Genomic DNA, 19,300 nt, shown 5'->3' on the forward strand with positions numbered 1-19,300 from the left:
CTCAGTGATGAGGTACGAGGGGGAGGGAGTAAAAGCCTCTGAAGTTTGAGGCTTCCTACAGATCCTGGCAGGTGGAGGGAAATAACCCACTGGCCCCGGAATAAAGTAGGATTGTTCAAGAACTTAATTATATTAACACAATCAAAAAGGTGGAAAAAAAAGATCTCAGTACTAACAGAGCCTGGCAGAAATTTCCATAAAGTAATAGGCTCATACTAATTGATCTGAAAAAACTCCACCGTTGCCAGGAATTAATGAACTTGTGCTTACTCAACCACAGAAAGCATCTAGCAGTTGAAAGAAACTCCAGAGCAGAGCCACACAGTCACTTCCCATTAATATATTCAAATTATGTTCATATCAACTTATCTGGGAAGAAGTCCATCAAAGAATAACATGCTGAAGAATCTTTGCTCAAACCTCCCGACAGGATAATCCTATTTCGCTGTACTTCGCATCTACAGGGGAACAATAACTGGAGCCCTTCATTCACAATTCAGCAAGGTTCATATGGTTGCTATTTGAAAACTGCCCATCCTTGCTGCAAGGTAAAAGTATACCTCAACGGTTCTTTGAACTTATGTGACTGTTAGGGTATTCTTTTGCTTTAATTGTGGATGCTCTTTGCTGCTCCCAAAAAAGCTGGTGCCATAGGCAACCACATGTGTAATAGTTAAGTCAATCTTGGTCAAAGTCATTTAGTATACTGTACAGTGTTCTCCCTAGGGCCTTTTAGCTGGGCGGTCCGTCCAGCTAATTTAGACGAGCGCCCGGCTATCATCTGCTGCTGCCGCCGCTGCTGAACATTAAAAAAACAAAACAAAAAACCCGGCTTGGAGATTTCAGCCCGTAGCGATCTTATGCTCCGGGGCTCTATTGGGGGAAATGCTGCCGGGTCCTGCCTTTGTGGAAACAGAAAGTAGGCAGGACCCGGCAGCAAAAAGAGCAAATGCTTCACTAACCTGTCTCCCGCCTTAGCCCGTAACGAACGCTTGCTTCAGGGCTCTCAACATGTGCGTGCCGGCTTCCCTTCTCCCCCCCCAGACATAACTTCCAGTTTTGGAGGGAAGAGAAGGGAAGCCGGCACGCACATGTTGAGAGCCCTGAAGCAAGCGTTCGCTATGGGCTAAGGCGGGAGACAGGTTAGTGAAGCATTTGCTCTTCTTGCTGCCGGGTCCTGCCTACTTTCTGTTCCCGCGAAGGCAGTACCTGACAGCATTTCCCCCAATAGGTCGATCGCGATCTTGGGCCGATCAGCCTTCCTCTCCCCGACGGCAGAATTGACGTCAGGGAGAGGAATGCTGGTCGGCCGAAGCAGGGAGAGCCTGGGGCAGCGTCGGCTTTCGGGCCTGTTATTGGTGGCGGTTTGGGTCCTGGTCCCCGATGGCAGTGGCTTGGGGGAGGGCAGGGAGAAAGAAAGAAAAAGGTCAGGCAGGGAGACAGAAGGAAAGAAGAGAAACATAAAAAAAAAAAGAAAGGGAGGCAGAGAGAAAGAAAGGGCAGGGAGAGAGGAAGGAAAAGTTGGGGGAGGGAATGAGGTCTAAAGGAGAGGAAGCATACAGGCTAAAAGAAGGGAAGAAAGATTGGATGCACAGTCAGAAGAAGAAAGTGCAACCAGAGACTCATGAAATCACCAGACAAGGTAGGAAAAATTATTTTATTTTAAATTTAGTGATCAAAATGTGTCTGAATTTATATCTGCTGTCTATATTTTACACTAAGGTCCCCTTTTACTCCCTGCACTAAAAACTGCTATCGTGGTTTAGTAAAAAGGGAGGGGGTGTATTTGTCTATTTTTGTATTGTTGTATTGTATTGTATTGTATTGTATTGTATTGTTGTATTGTATTGTATTGTATTGTATTGTTGTATTGTATTGTATTGTTGTATTGTATTGTTGTATTGTTGTATTGTTGTTACTGAGGTGACAGTGTATAGTCATCTGCTTTGACCTCTTTGAAAAACCCTGGAATAGGAATAATAATTAACATTTTCTATGCGTACAGTGTGCAACATTTTCTATGCGTACAGTGTACTTTGTGTTTTTTTAAAATTTTATTGTTGGTAGATCATTTTGACTTGGTCATTTTAAAAGTAGCTCGCAAGCCCAAAAAGTGTGGGCACCCCTGCTCTAGAACATCGCTCCTTAGTTTTATCAAGCGGTGCAGTGAGGGGCCAGCACTTTACATCTTATCACCTCATTCTTTCTTTTTTCTCCTCATGTACAGAACGGTTCTTTATTCTAAGCAGCTCTGGCACTAACAGTACTACGGGTGCCTTATGCTACTTTCACCACCACTTGCAGTCAGGTTCGGCATTTTATCATGGTTTTGGTTTTTTATTTAATTTTTCACCAGTATTTTCATTTATTTATTAAAGCAGCCTTTTTTAACAGCCCAATGCCCCTCCCCTATCAGTGTGCATTCAATCCACTGCCGACAATGTTTTGGCGCCTCTTTCAACAGATCAAATATCATAGCCCCACTGTCACATGTTCACATTTATTCTGCGTACGAGTTTATCTCATCAGTGCAGAGACCTTTTCGTTAAGTCCATTTTACTCTCCCTTTTTTACTTTCCTGAGTGCTGTGGTTTTATTCTTTGGTTTTAATAGAAGCTCATTTGAAGAATAATTTAGATCTTTCCGAGGTTTCACTTTTCATATACCCGGTCTTTTCTGGTTTCCTTTCTATAGTCTGCTTTTCATCTGGAGTCTTTTGAGTTTAGAATTACATTTTATGACATATTTTTATGGTTATAATTATATGACATGTCTAAATCTGTCAAGTTATCCATTCTTTTTATTATTTTTTTGTCCCCTCATACAGTGGCAGACCGCCCCGGGTGCCAGCCTTAGGGGGGTACACAGCCGGCTGGATCCAGAACCTTCCGAGCTGCTCTAAATGGCACCTGCACCTCAGCGCGGCTGCCGTACTTATTCCGAAGCAGAGTCGGCAGCCACACTGAAGTGCAGGAAGGTCCTGCTATGACTGCATTTGCCGCCTCTGCCTCCAGAAGATGTAAGTGGCGTCGGAAGGGGTGGACTGGCAGCTGCAGTCATTGCGGAACCTTGCCACAACTCCCTGCGTCTGCCGGCCCACCCCCTCTAACATCACTTACATCTTCCAGAGGCAGAGGCAACAGAAGCAGTCATCATGGGACCTTGCTGGTTTGGAGGGAGAGAGGAGCATAGAAGGGTGGTAGAGGGAGAAAAAGGGGGTCAGGGTGGTATGGAATGGTGGTGGAGGGAGAGAAAGGTGGCAGATGCTGATGGAATTGGTGTGCAGGGAAAGGAGAGAGAAACATAAGGGGGAAGGATACTGGATGGAATTGGGTTGGAGGGAAAGAAAGGGGGCAGATGCTGATGGAAGTGGGGGAAAGGGAGAGGAGAGAGTGAAATGCCAGACCATGGGCGTGTGGGAGAAGGAAGGGAAGAACAAGAGAGAGATGACAGACCATTGGAGGAGGGAAGGGAAGAAGATGGATGCAGAATAATAGGGGTGAAGGGAGAGATGGAAGGGGAATACAAGGAGAGAAGATGCCATATAGAAGGGGCAGAGAGAGGGTAGACAGTGGATGAAAGGAAGAGAGTGACAAGACTATGAGGAAAGCAGAAACCAGAGAAGACAATGTAGAAAAAAATTCTATTTATTTTTTTGCTTTAGGGGAGATGCATCGCTGTTTCTGTGGTGTTGCATTGTATAGAGTCCAGCTTCTTGGTGGTTCAATTTAACCTTTGTCTATGTTTTTATATTTTATCCCCCCTTTTACAAAACTGTAGAGGGTTTTTTATAGCACCGGCCATGGTGGTAATTGCTCAGAATTCTATGAGAGTCTGAGCTGTTACCACCATGGCTAAAAACCACATTATAGTTTTGTAAAAGGGAGAGGGGTTAGTTTGTGATTACATATTCCATACTAGGCGAAGGTGTTTTCTGTGTTCTGTGTTCTGTGTTCGAAAAACATGGTTTTCAGTTAGAATTGACTGTGTAGGATTGATCTGTACTAGTCTGGCTTGTTTAGTTTTACAATGGGTGTATTGATGTTGTACTGCTCACTGCAGTATGTAAGATGCTGCCTTTTCCTAGGTACACTCTTGTGTGATGTGTGGATTATTACTAAAAATCATGTTTTTCATACAGATGGGGGGGTATAAAAAAATGATGGGTGTCACATATGCTAGGTACACCACTGCCTTCATAGTTTATATCTAATCCACAAGCCTGCTTTTAGGACCTACAGGGTATGTATCCCTCTGATTCATGACAATTTCACTTCTCATGTTATCTTATCCATTCTTTTTATTATACAACTGCCCAGATAAGCATCAGTCTTTGACGTGATTGGACCTTGAAAACTAACGGCAACAGTGTTCTCCCCAGAAATTTTTTCCAGCCATGAAAATTATTTGCTGCATTTAGTGTGCCACAAAAAGCATTTGCTCCGTTTTGTGTGCCGGAGTTAAAAAAGTTTGAGAGACGCTGCTCTATACTATTTGAAAGAGGGCAAATATCTAATTATTCACTTCTAGAATTGGATACTTCTTAAATTTAATAAAAAATTATGGAACAAGTGTCAAATCTTAAGAAAGGCTGCCATATTGAGCATTGGAAAATAACTAATAATAATTAACTAATACAAATAGTACACATTTAGGGCTTCTTTTACTAAGCTGCGCTAGCAGTTTTACCACACGCTTAGCTCGCGCAGAATTGCCGCACGTGCTAGACACAAATGCCAGCATTGAGCTGGCGTTAGTTCTAGCCGTGTAGCGCGGCAATTCTGCACGCGCTAAAAACGCTATTGCAGCTTAGTAAAAGAAGCCCTTAATTTTCCCCGTCTCGCCCCACCCGGCTACTTTTTCATGCCACCCGGCTGGAAAAAATTTCTGGGGAGAACACTGCTGTACATGGAATGTATTCTTAGTTATAAATGAATCAAGACATATCATGCAAGCTTTTCTTTTAAAATGGAAAAATGAATAGTTTCTTAACTGTTCTAGTCTCGGTTAAGGAAGGGCAGAGTATGTTGTGATGAAAAGTAGATCTTTCATTGGTTAGCGCTGTTTGCTTGCTAGATTGTGTCCAGTAAAAAGTTGAACATATGATTTCCCTTGACTGTTTCATAAGCCTTGTAACTTTTCATAAGTTATCAGCTTTAAGTTATATGCCAAACAACATGCTACAGGCTTCAAGTTCAATAAATATATTCTGGAGAACAGGAAGTCCCTGGCAAGCTCTGTGTATGATTTTATTTCTACCAACATCAAATTGGCTCAAAATAAAATTATTTAAAATCTTATCTGAACTGTTAACTTTGATACATTATGGACGGATTTTCTGAAAACTCTATATAAGAAAAATGTAGCCAAAACTGCTAGTAAAGTGGATGGACACATGAGATTTCAAGAACAGGTTCTCAATTAGGACATTTGGTGATCCTGCTTCCTTTTAAGAAGTCAAATATAAGAAAATCTGTATAAGTTTTTCATGAAAATGTTAGCAAATAAAGCTACAAAAAAGGAAACTAGAACAGAGGTTGGTTGTTTTTTTTTTTTTTTGGAGGGGTGGAGGGATGATACCTAAATTGAAAACAGGGAATAGTCATGAAATCAAAGAACAAATGGAAGATTAGGTTCTTACTTTCAATAATCTTCTTTCTGGTAGTCCCTGGAAGATTCAGTAGGCAAGGTGTCCAATCCGTAGCTACGATCCAGTGCTTGCAGAAATCCAACACTTCTCACCATGTGCTCCTACTACTACTGAGAGAAGAGCCACCTACAGTTATGTCATAAAGCCAAGCAACCACACTGGAACAAGGCAACAACACAGGAGGTGGCACAGGGAAACACCCTTGAAACATAACTTACATCCAATTCTGTTCTGCTCTGCAAGAAAAAAAATAAAATTAACAACATAATGAACAACAGCCAACGGGTCATATAGAGAACAGTCAGGAATAATGTAGAACTGACCTACTACGTGCAACGAGCACCCACTGGAAACCTGCCATCGGTAACAATTGTACTCGCTTAAGAGTGAAATTCCCCACAGGGCCCATCTGCTGTCTAGAAGATACTTTGGCCTAGAAGGAGAAAAAACTGAGGCAGAAACGGCAAGTAATTCAGAGAAACTGAGCATATACAGAAGACAGGCTGTACTGAATCCTCCAGGGACTACCAGAAAGAAGAATACTGAAGGTAAGAACCCAATCTTCTATTCTGGTACATCCCTTCTGGATTCAGTATGCGATGTAACGTACCAAATCAATGGCAGTGTCTAGGAAGGGACAAAAGAGCCTGCCCATAATTCCGAGGTCCAAAAACGTGGCGTCAGAACAAGCCACCACATCCACTCAGTAAAATCTGGTAAGGGTATGAAGTAAAGACCAGGTAGCCACCCTGCAAATGTCGACTGGAGGAACTGCTCAAGTCTTTGTCCACAAGGCTGCAATAATTCTGGTTGAGTGGGCCTCGAGAGAAACTGGCGGCTGCTTGCTGCAGGCAATGAAAGTAAACAAAATGGTCATATGGATCCAAAGGGCGATAGTGGACACTGGCCTACCTCAACGAGGCTGGGCCTCCTGGACAAAAAGACAATCTGAAAATCATTAGCTTTTTCCAAACAGGGGAGGAAGACCCCGGCTCATACAATTTTCAGAATATCTGATCCTTCTGTGCTGACCCTGTAGAGCAGAATGCAGGCAAATTAACCTCTTGGTCGACATGAAAATCCGAAACCACTTCCGGCAGAAAGGAAGGAAACCATACAGAGAACAACTCCCAAGTCTGCTATGCACAGAAAAGGGCTCCCTATTCGAAAGAGCTTGGAGCTCCAAAATACAACTTTCAGAGACTATAGTCACCAGAAAGACAGTCTTGATCATCCAATCCAAAGTGAAGTATCCCTGAGCCGTCTTGAAAAGGGCAAAATTAAGATTCCAGGTAGGAAAAGGCTGATGCAAAGGATGTAGTAAGCATAGCGCCCCTCTAAAAAATCAGGTCACATCTGAATGAGCCATCAGCGAACTGGAACCACTGTGTGCTTGAAAACATGAAAGACAAGCCACTGGAACTTTTAAGGGAGCCACTGTCAAACCCTTATATAAACCTGCCTGAAGAAAAGTCAGAACAACCAGAATAGGAGCCCTCACCAACTCTACTCGGTTTCTGGTACACTACTGCTGAAGAGCCTTCCATGCTTTGGTATAAGAAGCCACCGTAGAGGGCTGCTTGGACTTCAAAACGTTGAGATGACTACATCCAAACAGCCCACATGAGCAAGGCTGAGCGCTCAAGAGCCATTCTGAAAAACCTAAACGCTGTGGGTTTTCCATAGGAACTGGACCCTGACTGAGTAGGTCACAATGAAGAGGAAGCTTGAGCTTCCTGCCTCATTGAAGTCGGACTCGACCCGCATACCATGGACAAGGCCAGTCTGGAGCTACTAGGATAACAATCCTGGATGTGATGCTATCCTGCTGATGGCCTGACCAACCAGAGGTCACGGAACAACATGGAAAGGAGCCCATGAGCTGGCCAGGGCAGAACCAACGCGCCTAGGCTCTGTCCTTTGACTGAAGAAGTGCAGGACCTTCGAGTTCTTGGCCAAAGTCATGAAGCCCATCTGAGGCTCGCCCCAGCACTGCACTAGAAAACGGAACACTCAGAGAGAGGCCATATCTCCAGATCCAGGACCCGACTGAGGAAGTCCGCTTGACCCAGGCCATGCATGCTGTGGAGAGGGCCAGAATATACACCTCTGCTCAGTGGAACAGCATCTGAGCTGTCTGGCCAAAAGGAGTGCTTATTGTGCCTCCTTTGACAATTCACATACGCCACTGCCATGATGTTATCTGAAAACACTCACTTGCCCTGCCTGAGAATCTCCCCCTGAAACCATCAGTGCAGACTGCTGTGAGTTGGCTCCGTCCAGGGGAGCGACATCTGAAGGGAATCACATTGTGGGGACCACTCCTGCAAAGGACACATGTATGCTCTGGCCCAGGGCACCGCCTCCAGGGAGTCTGCCATGGACCCCAATACCTGCAGTATCCGTGGGAACTGGGAGCACCAGGAGATCTAAGATCTGTTTCTGAAGCTTCTGTCTGTGTGGCTCAGGAAGGCTGCAATGGTGTCAGCTGACTCTTCTTGAAGATGACAATCCAGCCCAAGCACTGCAGTTGAGACAGTGCTGTCTCCACTGCTCCTTCACAGTCCTATTGAGATGGAACCTGGATCAGTCAGTCATCCAGATAAGGATGGGCCTGCACACCCATCCTGCAGAGGAAGGCCGTCACCACCACCTTGTCTGTTGTGAAGGTGTGTGGATCCGTTGCCAGCCCAAATGGCAGTTGTGCTAATTGTAAACACTGCTGAAGAACATGAAAATGCAGAAATCTGCAATGATCCAGGTTCCATGATCCAAGGACGCCAGAAACTCCCCCGGAGCAACAGCAGCTATGACTGTATGCACCGTTTCCACCAGAAAGTGCAGAATCTGCAAAAAGTGATTGACCGACTTGAGATCCAGAATGGGTCTCCAGTCCTCTGATCCTTTCTTTGGCACAATGAAGTATCGGGACTATCTGCCTAAGCTCTATTTCTCTTCTAGGACAGGCTCTGCCTCTTGGATGGCTAAAAGACGCTACAGGCCAATGTGAGCCTGTGACTCCAGCTCAGGTTGACCTGCTGGGGAGTCCAAAAACAAATCCGGAAGGAGGCAAAAGAAGTCTATCTTGTGCCCCTCCCGAATGATGTTTAGCAGCCACTGATCCGAGAATATTTGAACCCACTCTTGGTAAAACTGAAAGAACTGATCTCTGATCAGAGGGAGTTCCACCAGACTTCTGATGCCATTGCAACTGTTTAGGTGCTTGCTCCAGGACAAGATCCTGATGATTGTGAACATCTGGAATTGGATGGGCGGTATCCCTGTGAATATATTCAAGACAAAGAGCACAAGGGATCCTGACAATCTGCGGGAGGGAACAGCGATTCCCTCCCGAAGCATGCCAAGAGTTGTTCTCAGAAGAGACTTTGGATGGTGATCCGCCATACAGGCCATGAAGTCATTAAGACAAATATAAAAAAACAGCTGGCCCTTGCAGGGGAGTCTGCTCAGTCTCACCTTAAAGGCAGAATCACCTGTCCAATGAAGGATCCAAAGAGTCCAGCGCGCCAACATTGCAGAAGCCAAGGCTTTACTGAGAACTTGTAGGATATTCTAGAGGACATCCATCACATAATCCATGCCTTCCATCACTAGCTGGGGACAGGCATCCTCATTTGCAGAGGGCACCTGACGCAATCTTGTGTGACATGTTCATGTTGCAAAGGAGGCAGCCGCAGCAGCCTTGATACCTGAAAAAGCCATATCAAAAGTTTTTTTTTATTTTTTTAAAGATAAGGTCCACTCTGCGATCCTGGGAGTCTTTGAGCACCACACCTTCATCTCTAGGGAAGGCTTTGCGCATAGAAACCTGTGCCATTACGGAATCCACCTTTGGCTACTCAAAGGTTTGCTGAAATTCAGGAGCCTCAGGGTAAAGCCTAGGTATAGCTTTAGTCAGCCGGAAAGAGCTTTTGGGGTTATCCCATGGCTCTGCAATCGGACCCGTGAACTCCAGATAGATTGGAAAAAGGGAGGTCAGAGCATTAGAGCGGCTCATGCCTGAACACTGTGATGCAGAGGGATGGAATTCCAAATAGAGCACTTTCATGGAATCTGAGATTAAATGGTGGCTAGAAACAGATTTGAAGAGCCTGCGAATGGAAGGATCCTCACCCAGATCCAGACTTTCTGAGATAATATGCTGTATTGACCCACCGAGGGTATCCGTGTCATCCAGGATGGAAGCAGTGCTAGGAAGACAGGTTATGCATAGTATCCATGCGCAAACTAAGGCAATCTAGATCTGTGGAAGCCAGCATAGAGGAGCCCTGCAGATGGACATCTGGCAATCTAGCAACCTGCTTTCTAGCAGGAGATGTACTCACCTGCTGCATCAAAAAAGCTGGGTCCATGGAATACATTCTCCACAAGAGCTGAACAAATTCTGGAGAAAAGGCACACCGTGGGGCAGTGGCCGAGTCTCGCTGAGCCATTGGCACTGTTCAGAAGGAATCCCCCAACTCAGTGCGCAGGTGCTTGGCACCATGATCTAAAATGGGCATTTGTTGGGATTTTTTACCCAGAGCCCGGACCCATGCCAGCTCTCAACCCCTCCCCAAGTGTGCTGCGGCACACAGATGCTCCTGCGCTGGACATCCAAACATGTAGTCAACATATTAGGACTGAAGAGTCCATCCCTACTGATTTTAAGCAAAACCAAGAGGTTTTGAGGCAGAATTTAAGCTTTAAAAAAAAGATTGATAAAAATCCAAGATGGCCACCACTAGCAAATTTGCACCAAAAACGGCAAAAATAAAGAAATGTCAAAAGTAAAAAATAGCGATTTTGGATCTAGGGAGGTGGGAAACCTGAACCCTACCCTTAGAAACCCTTTAAAAAAAAATCAGTTTTACAGACCATCCCCAAGTCTCCTTTAGGAAATAATGGAGGTGTACTCACTATCACTTAAGTGGCTTGTCTATCAGTTCTTTTTACTACAGCTGAATGTAAGAAAAGATTTTCTGCCTCAGAAAAGCTCCAAAAGGACTAAACTTCAAGATCTTTGGACTGCCAGTCGGATAGACCCCGACCGAGAACTCTGCCCCCCTCAGAACATCTCCAAATGATCGGGGGCGTGAAACGCAGTTTGCGCCCTGATACCCAGAAGGCTGTTACACAGAACACACCCAGCCCAAGCTTAAAACTCTGACACAGTCAGAAGGTAAGCTATCTCCCAAGGGGATGGACTCCAAGCCCAAACGGGGTGGCACACAGCAGACTGGCTCCACAGGTCCCCCAACGGTTCTTTGTGAAGCAAATAGATCACTTTTATGGCATCTGTGATGAAATGGTGGATAGAAATAGATTTGAAGAGCCTGCGAATGGAAGGATCCTCATCCAGATCCAGACTTTCTGAGATAACACGCTATATTGACCCACCAAGGGTATCCGTGTCATTCAGGATGGAAGCAGTGCCAGGAAGACAGGTCATGCATAGTATCCATGTGCAAACTAAGGCAAACCAGATCTGTGGTAGCCAGCATAGAGGAGCACTGCAGAGGGACATCTGGCAATGTAGCAACCTGGCAGAAGACCACCGCAAGGAGTCACACAGCACTGAAGCCACTGAAAATAAATTTAAAATCACAAAAAATAAGAAAAAGATGCAGAGCAGATCGCTTGCAGAAACTGAAAACTGTAGGTGGCTCTCTCTCTCTCAGTAGTAAGAGGAGCACATGGTGAGAAAAGTGTTGGATTTCTGCAAGTAGTGGATTGTGGCTACAAACTGGACACCTCACGTATTGAATCTGGAAAGGATGTACCAGAATTGCAGTGTGGGTGAATTTTTAGGCTTTTTATCATGAAGTCACAAAAACAGCTTACCAGGAGATTTCAAAGTATGAAGAACTTCATGTTTTCTTGAACTGAAATCCTCTTCTACAGGAGAAAACAACATCAACTGAGGGAGAGAGAGTTTTCTTTCATCCATAGACAAGCGAGAAGGTGTCTTCAAACCATCAAAATCTAGAGTGGAAAACTTGTCTATGGGACTGAACATGTCACAGTCTTCCAGATCTACTTTTTTCTGGGGTAAACTTGACTCTGACCTCTGTTTTATAAATCTTCTTACAGGGGACTGGTAGATGCCTTCCTCATAATCTGTTATTGTATTCTTGAATGTCTTTTTCAGTGCCTCATACCTACATCGAATTGCTTGTATATCCATTTTAGGTTTGGAGATAGCTTGCGCTTTTGCAATTTTATCTTCTGAAAAAATGCATTCATTTTCTATGCATTTGCTTTGCTCTTCATTATCAGTTTCTAAGCTCCTAGAGCTATTAAGACTTAGGTTTTCAACTTCTTCTGGAAGCGTCTCATGCTGGATACTAAATTGGATAACATCATGACTGTCTGTATCATCAGCATCTCCTATCATCTGAGACGCATCCCAAGATAAAGTTGTACACTGGGAGCTATTTGCTTGACTTACCAAAGAGGTTTTCTGGACAACATTAATCATCTTAACATCAGCACATGGTCTATCACCTATATGTGCGCTTTTATGTGCAATAGGCAAGTCAAAAGCTGCTTCTAGTTCATTTTCTTTAGTACAATTGTCAAAAACTGTTTTCTTGGTTTCATATTCTGATGGCCCTTCATGTCTTATCAGTCCAGTAGCTTGGCTACATACTTTAAATTCATCAGTATAATTAATTACTTCTGGTTCACAGGGTACAGGTTTCTCCCAGCTTAATGAAGGTTGCACTTCCAAAGGATCATTAGGATCTATAATATGAGATGTGGACAGAAAGCATGCCAAGCTTAAGTCTATCTGGTTACAGTGCACTAAATCCATTTCTATTTCAGATTCCTTTCGCACTTCTTGTGTTTCATGTTTCTGCATTTCTAGAGGGTCTTCAGTCTTCATAGCCTTTCTCCATGAGCTTCTGATGTCTGAAACTAAATATTAAAATTATGTCATTATGACATGCAATGCCGCACTAAATTCTAACCACAAAGTCTATGAAGAGAAAGTAACATTTTTATACTAGAGAAAAAGAAAACATTGCTATAGCAGGTGGCAGTGTAGCATATTATTTCATCTTAAACCATAAGTCAGAACTACTACTATAAAAAAAAATCTGGTTACGTGGTTAAAGTTTCCAATTTCTTTATAATTTCAAAATGTAAAATTAAAACAAAACATTATATATATATCTACATATTGGTTCCCAGCATCTTTTAGTTTAGCAATTCCATTTTTCATCTCCTTCCTTTCACTAATATCTCTGAAAAAATTTTTGTCTCCCGTTTTTACATTTTTAGCCATTTGTTCTTCCGCCTGTGCTTTCACCAGACGTATCTCTCTCTTGGCTTCTTTCAGTTTCACCCATAATGAGGAAAAAGCAAATGTGCTAAACAAATACTTCTGTTCTATACTCACAGACGAAAATCCTGGAGAAGGACCGAGATTGTCTGGCAAAGTTACACGAGAAAATGAAGTAGATTCTGCGCCGTTCACAGAGAAGCTGATCTAAACCCCTCCACACCGTCCAGCTATCGCCCAATAGCTAACATTCGTCTCCTGACCAAGATGCTGGAGTTCATCATAGCTACCCAACTCTCATCCTATCTTGAGAGATTCTCCATTCTATTACCCTACCAACATGGCTTCAGACCCAACTTTAGCACCGAATCCCTTTTGGCCTCTTTAATTTCAAAAGTCCAACATCTTCACTCTTGCAACGAGTTCGCTGTCCTTCTTCAATTTGATCTTTCTGCAGCCTTCGACATTGTCTATCATGACATACTAATCCTCCAACTTTCTGAAATTGGCATAAACTCCACAGTCTTAGATTGGTTCTCAAAATTCTTACGTTCTCGCTCCTACTTCGTTAACATGAATGGTACCTCATCCTCCCCTTGGAAACCGATTTGCGGAGTTCCTCAGGGTTCACCTCTATCCCCGATTCTTTTCAATGTTTATATGTCCTCCCTGAAACTCCTCCAACTATTCCCCTTCGAGACACTTTACACCTACGCCGACGATATCCTTGTCCTCCTCGAGACCGACTCTAACCTTACCAACCTCTCTGATAACATCTCTTCTTGTATAACAAATCTCCAATCCTGGGCTCTCACCGTTCAAATGAAACTTAATGAGACCAAAACAAAACTACTTTGGCTAGGCCCAAAATTAGATCAGCTGCCCAGCCTCATCCCACTATCCTCTGGCACAAAACTGCAGCTTGAGCACTCAAGCAAAGTTCTGGGAATCATCATCGACTCTACACTGTCCTTCAACGATCACCTCAACTCCTTAGTAAAAAAATGCTTTTTCAACCTTCACATGCTAAGGAAAGTCAGATCCTGCTTCCACCAACAACACTTCGCTGTCCTCGTTCAATCCATTATTCTATCTAGACTGGATTACTGCAACTCCATCTACTTAAGCCTAACAAAGAAAAGTCTTCTCAGTTTTCAGCGGATTCAGAACATCGCAGCTAAATTAATTTTCGCAAAAAGCAAATTTGACCACGTCTCCCCGCTTCTGTCTAAGCTTCACTGGCTCCCAGTTCTCCTCAGGGTTCACTACAAATGCGCCTGCCTAGCCTTCAAGTCTCTACACGGCATCATTCCTCCCCTGTTTCCACTATCATGGCTCTCCTCGAATCCTAACTCCACCAGATCCACTCAAAAATTCATACTATCCTCCCCTCTTTAAAAGGCATATCCCATACAGGAAAACTTGGAACATCCCTCCTTTTCAAGATCACCGAGCTGTGGAACAGCTTATCTGCCCCTCTTCGGAGTTCGACCTCCCTCCAACGCTTCAGAAAATATTTGAAAACTTGGCTTTTCTCTAAAATGTAACCACTCCCTCCCTCTCCACTCTACTTAGTCCCCTCTTTCTTTCCTCTTTACCAAGCCTTCTTCTTCCCATTGGAGTTCCTTTCTTTAGTAATTCCTGTAAACCATGTTGAGCTCTACTTCTGTGGAGATGATGCGGTATACAAACTTAAGGTTTAGTTTAGTTTAGTGTTTATGAGCAACTTGAAAAACTGAAGGTGGATAAAGTGATGGGACCAGACAGGATCCATCCCAGGATACTAAGGGAGCTCAGAGAGGTTCTGGCAAGTCCTATTAAAGACTTGTTCAACAAATCTCTGGAGACGAGAGTGGTTCCTGGGGATTGGAGGAGAGCGGATGTGGTTCCTATTCATTAAAGTGGTCACAGGGATGAAGCGGGAAACTACAAGCCGGTGAGCCACACTTCGGTTGTTGGAAAAATAATGGAAGTGTTGCTGAAAGAAAGGATAGTGTACTTCCTTGAATCTAATAGGTTACAGGATCCGAGGCAACACGGCTTTACAAAAGGTAAATCGTACCAAATGAACCTGATTGAATTTTTTGATTGGGTGACCAGAGAGCTGCTAGATGTAATTTACTTAGATTTCAGCAAAGCCTTTGATACGGTTCCTCATAGGAGGCTGTTGAACAAACTTGAAGGGCTGAAGTTAGGACCCAAAGTGGTGAACTGGGTGAGAAACTGGCTATCGGACAGATGCCAGAGGGTGGTGGTTAATGGAAGTCGCTCGGATGAAGGAAAGGTGAGCAGTGGAGTCCTTCAGGATGGGGCCGATCCTGTTCAATATGTTTGTGAGTGACATTGCTGAAGGGTTAGAAGGAAAAGTGTGCCTTTTTGCAGATGATAACAAGATTTGTAACAGAGTAGACACCGAAGAGGGAGTGAAAAAAATATGAAAAAGGATCTGCAAAAGTTAGAGGAATGGTCTAATGTCTAGCAACTAAAATTCAATGCAAAGAAATGCAGAGCAATGCATTTGGGGATTAATAATCGGAAAGAAACGTATATGCTGGGAGGTGAGAAGCTTCTATGCATGGACGGGGAGATAGGTGATGGTGTCCGAAGATCTAAAGGCGAAAAAACAGTGTGACAAGGCAGTGGCTGCTGTCAGAAGCATGCTGGGCTGTATAAAGAGAAGCATAGCCAGTAGAAGGAAGAAGGTGTTGATGCCCCACTTTGAGAATTGTGTTCAGTTTTGGAGACCGTATCTGGCGAAGGACGTAAGAAGACTTGAAGCGGTCCAGAGGAGGGTGACGAAAATGATAGGAGGCTTGCGCCATAAGACATATGAGAAGAGACTGGAAGCCCTGAATATGTATACCCTAGAGGAAAGGAGGGACAGGGGAGATATGATATGAGGTCTCACCAGTCTTATACAGAGGCATTAATACCTCCTTTTCCCTAAGGGCCATATCTCTCCCTATGCAATCTAGCATCCTTCTAGCTATCGAGATTACTTATGGAACTCTGTGAGCCTCAAGACTGCTCAGCAGATATGTGACTTTACTCTTTTTGCCTTCCAGTTTTGTATTAAATGACCTGTAGAAGCTTTAGATTTGAACAGGGGATTTTTTGGTCAGAGGCTTTTTTTCTCCTTGTAGTGTAAGGAAGTCTTTTTCTCTCTGTCCCGTCCCCGATGGCCAACGATAGTACATGGGACTCTTCATTGAGCTTTGTGCTCTGGTTTGAGTAATAACTTTCGGGATTTTGAGGCCAGTTTGTTAATTAGCGCTATAGCTCACTGGTTTATCTAGCACAAAACTTTGTATAGACACATTTTAGTTTATTGGTTGCATTGAACACAGTGTCTGCCCTTTATTACTATTGATAGGCCATAAATAAGGCCTGAAGGAATTAGCCTATCAAGTAACTCCATTGGTTAATCATAGCAAACTGCTTGTCTAAATTACAGTCCTTCCCTATTAATACAACAGGATGGAAGCCATTCAAGTTCTGAAGGAGCTTTATCAGGTTTTGATGATTGCAAAAAGCATGCAAGAATAATCTTTAAAGCAAGATTACTGTATACTTTGTAAACTGCTTAGGTCAATAAAATGCAGGAGCGGTATATCAAATCTTAAATAAACAAACATAAAAACAATCTGCTACTGCAACAGAGGAGTGTGTGGCGCTGTGATTAAAGCTACAGCCTCAGCACCCTGGGGTTGTGGGTTCAAACCCACGCTGCTCCTTGTGACTCTGGGCAAGTCACTTGACCCCTCCATTGCCCCAGGTACATTAGATAGATTGTGAGCCCGCCGGGCAGAAAGGGAAAAATGCTTGAGTACCTAAATAAATTCATGTAAACCGTTCTGAGCTCCCCTGGAGAAATTGAATAAATAAACAATATGATCACAAGTCATACTTAAGTTTTCTGGTGTTCTTGGGATCTGTTTTCTTGTTAAGAAAGGATTAGAAGCCAGCAAACCAATGATATCATCTATCTCCATTCCTCCTGCAGTGTTCCTGGGGGAATCTGACACAATTTCATCAGCAACCTGCAAGAAATACATTTGCAGAATATAATATATTGGTGAGCAAAACAGGAGAGTTACCTCCAAGACAATCGTGCAGACAAAAACAGTAGTTATGTCCAAAAATAACATATGAGCTGGTGTGCTCAATGACTTTTTAATCATTCAATGACTCAACATATACATGTTTCGGTCCAACTGGCCTGCATCAGAAATCTACAAACCCAAGACACACAATCATAATTACCAAAACATGTAGAACAGAAATTTAAAAAAAAAAAAAACACCCCAAAAACAAATAACAATAAAATCTTAAATAACTTTAATGAACACAAACATGCATCATATTAAAAAGCCAATAAAATCAATCAAGCCAAAACAAATACATTAACCACCAGGAAGAGAAACATAAAACATGATAAAATGAGGACAATGTAAACCCTGCAGTAAAACAAAAACTGCCATAACAGATCATAATATAAAAATAAAAAATGTTAAAATATGGAAATATGCTACCAAAGCATATATAATGATCCATGCATATTTCTAATCTAATCTTCTATTTCTGTGTCGCTCATACCTAGGTAGGCTCAAGGCAACTTAAAAAGGGAGGTAAGGAAGGAGAAGGGTGAGGAGGGGTGGAGAAGAGAAGAGGAGGGTAGGAGGGGGGTAGGGAGAGGGGTGGAGGAGAAGATACAGGTGATTAAGTGTCAAATACATGAGTTTTTAGTTTCTTCCAGAATATGTTGTAGTTAGGTTCCGACCTGGTCATTTCAGTAAGGTCATTCCAAGTTTTTACGCCTAGAAAGGTGAGCATGGAATGGAAAACACGTATATATTGCAGATTTTTTGTGGAAGGGAGATTTAGAAGTATTCTGTTGAGGGTTCTGCGGGAAGTAGACCATGCCTTGGAGAAGAGTTGGATGAGAGAAGTCGCAGTTTCCGTAAAGTATACGGTGAATGATACATGCAGTTTTGAAGGTTATTCGTGATGGAATAGGTAGCCATTGCAGTTGCCTGGTGAAGTCTGTAATCAAGTCATATTTTCTCAGGTTGAAGATTAGTCTGATAGTGGTGTTTTGGATGAGTTGTATTTTGTGAATCAGAGTAGTATTGATTCCCATGTAGATGGAGTTGCAGTAGTCCGGTTGTGGTAGTATCATCAGTTGTACAACTAAGGCAAAGTGGTATTGGTGAAAGTATGGTCCGATTAGCCTTAGTAGTCTAAAGATATAGAGGGATTTTTTTCAGAGACTGGAGATTTATGGTTCCATGGTAAGTGTGGAATCCAGGATGCAACCTAAGATTTTGGAGGATTCTTCTACAGGGAGGGTCTTGCCTAATCGAAGAGTCTGCTGGGGTGTGTTGAAGTATAGAACTTTGGTTTTAGTTGAGTTTAATTTTAGTTTGTTAGTAGTCGCCCAGATTTGGATTCTTTCTATATTATGTGAGACTTTGTTGGTGATGGGCATGGTTGATGCAGGCCATTTGGACCAAAACATGTACATGTTGAATCACTGAATGAATAAAAGAAAGTTAAGCAGCATACCAGCTCACCTGTTTTTGGACATCTTTACTGTTTTTGTGAATATAATATATTCACATGGAAGGAAATACAGAAATATGATCAAAAGTTTTTTTAAATGGAAGTAACCAGCATCAAACTGTGAAACATATTAGAGGGATGCAAATTACAGCAATGTATCTGGTTAAAGATCATCAAGAACTGCTTGGCAGTACAAGCTGGTAAAAATTGCTTCACTTTGCAGCTCTGTGGCATTATAAACAGTATCTAAGCTAAACTTGAAATTCAAGCAAATGGAAAGATTAGGTTGTTAATCTTTTTTCTTGTAAACCCACACTCTATTCATGAACATTTGGGAAGTCAATCCCTTTATGCGAGATCTCTTGCAGGAAGCTTCATTTGCATAGTTTTCCTCTCTTTCTCCTACCTCTGGACTGCCCTCCAATTGCTCAGTGTGTAAGGTAATATGTAGAAATAAAACAAAAACAAAGGGAAAAAAATACCTTTTTTCATTGGACTAACAATGTAGTTTATGATTAGCTTTCGAAAGTAACCCCTTTTCCCTCAGATCAGAAATGAGCAAATGTTGGGGAGGAAGTGACGTCAGCGCTCTGTATGGCTGCCTGAACGTGAAGCTCCGTGTTGGCCAAGCAATAAACTAAGCTTTTTCAGAGTTTGGATCGAGTGCTGTGAATCTTTTATAGAGAGGTACCTTGGAGAATCTGTGGGGTATCCGTTTATAATGTCATTGGAAGAAGGTGCCTGACAGAAATTGAAAGACTATGCTTTCCACCTGGAGAAGCAGCAACAGCAATCGCAGG

At 43.0% G+C, this 19,300-nt stretch overlaps 1 protein-coding gene across 1 annotated transcript in view; it reads right to left on the bottom strand.

Moving 5' to 3' along the window:
- Nucleotides 1–19,300, bottom strand: part of HAUS6 (HAUS augmin like complex subunit 6) — a 206,432-nt gene that overhangs the window by 16,148 nt on the left and 170,984 nt on the right. The window contains exons 15-16 of the mRNA XM_033920660.1: nt 16,846–16,978; nt 11,495–12,571 (exon numbers count right to left, since the gene is read on the bottom strand). Of these exons, the coding sequence (XP_033776551.1) occupies nt 11,495–12,571; nt 16,846–16,978 (1,210 nt within the window). The remainder of the gene's footprint in view (nt 1–11,494; nt 12,572–16,845; nt 16,979–19,300) is intronic.

This window comes from Geotrypetes seraphini, chromosome 1 (assembly GCF_902459505.1).
Source record: "Geotrypetes seraphini chromosome 1, aGeoSer1.1, whole genome shotgun sequence".
NCBI classification, from domain to species: Eukaryota; Metazoa; Chordata; class Amphibia; order Gymnophiona; family Dermophiidae; genus Geotrypetes; species Geotrypetes seraphini.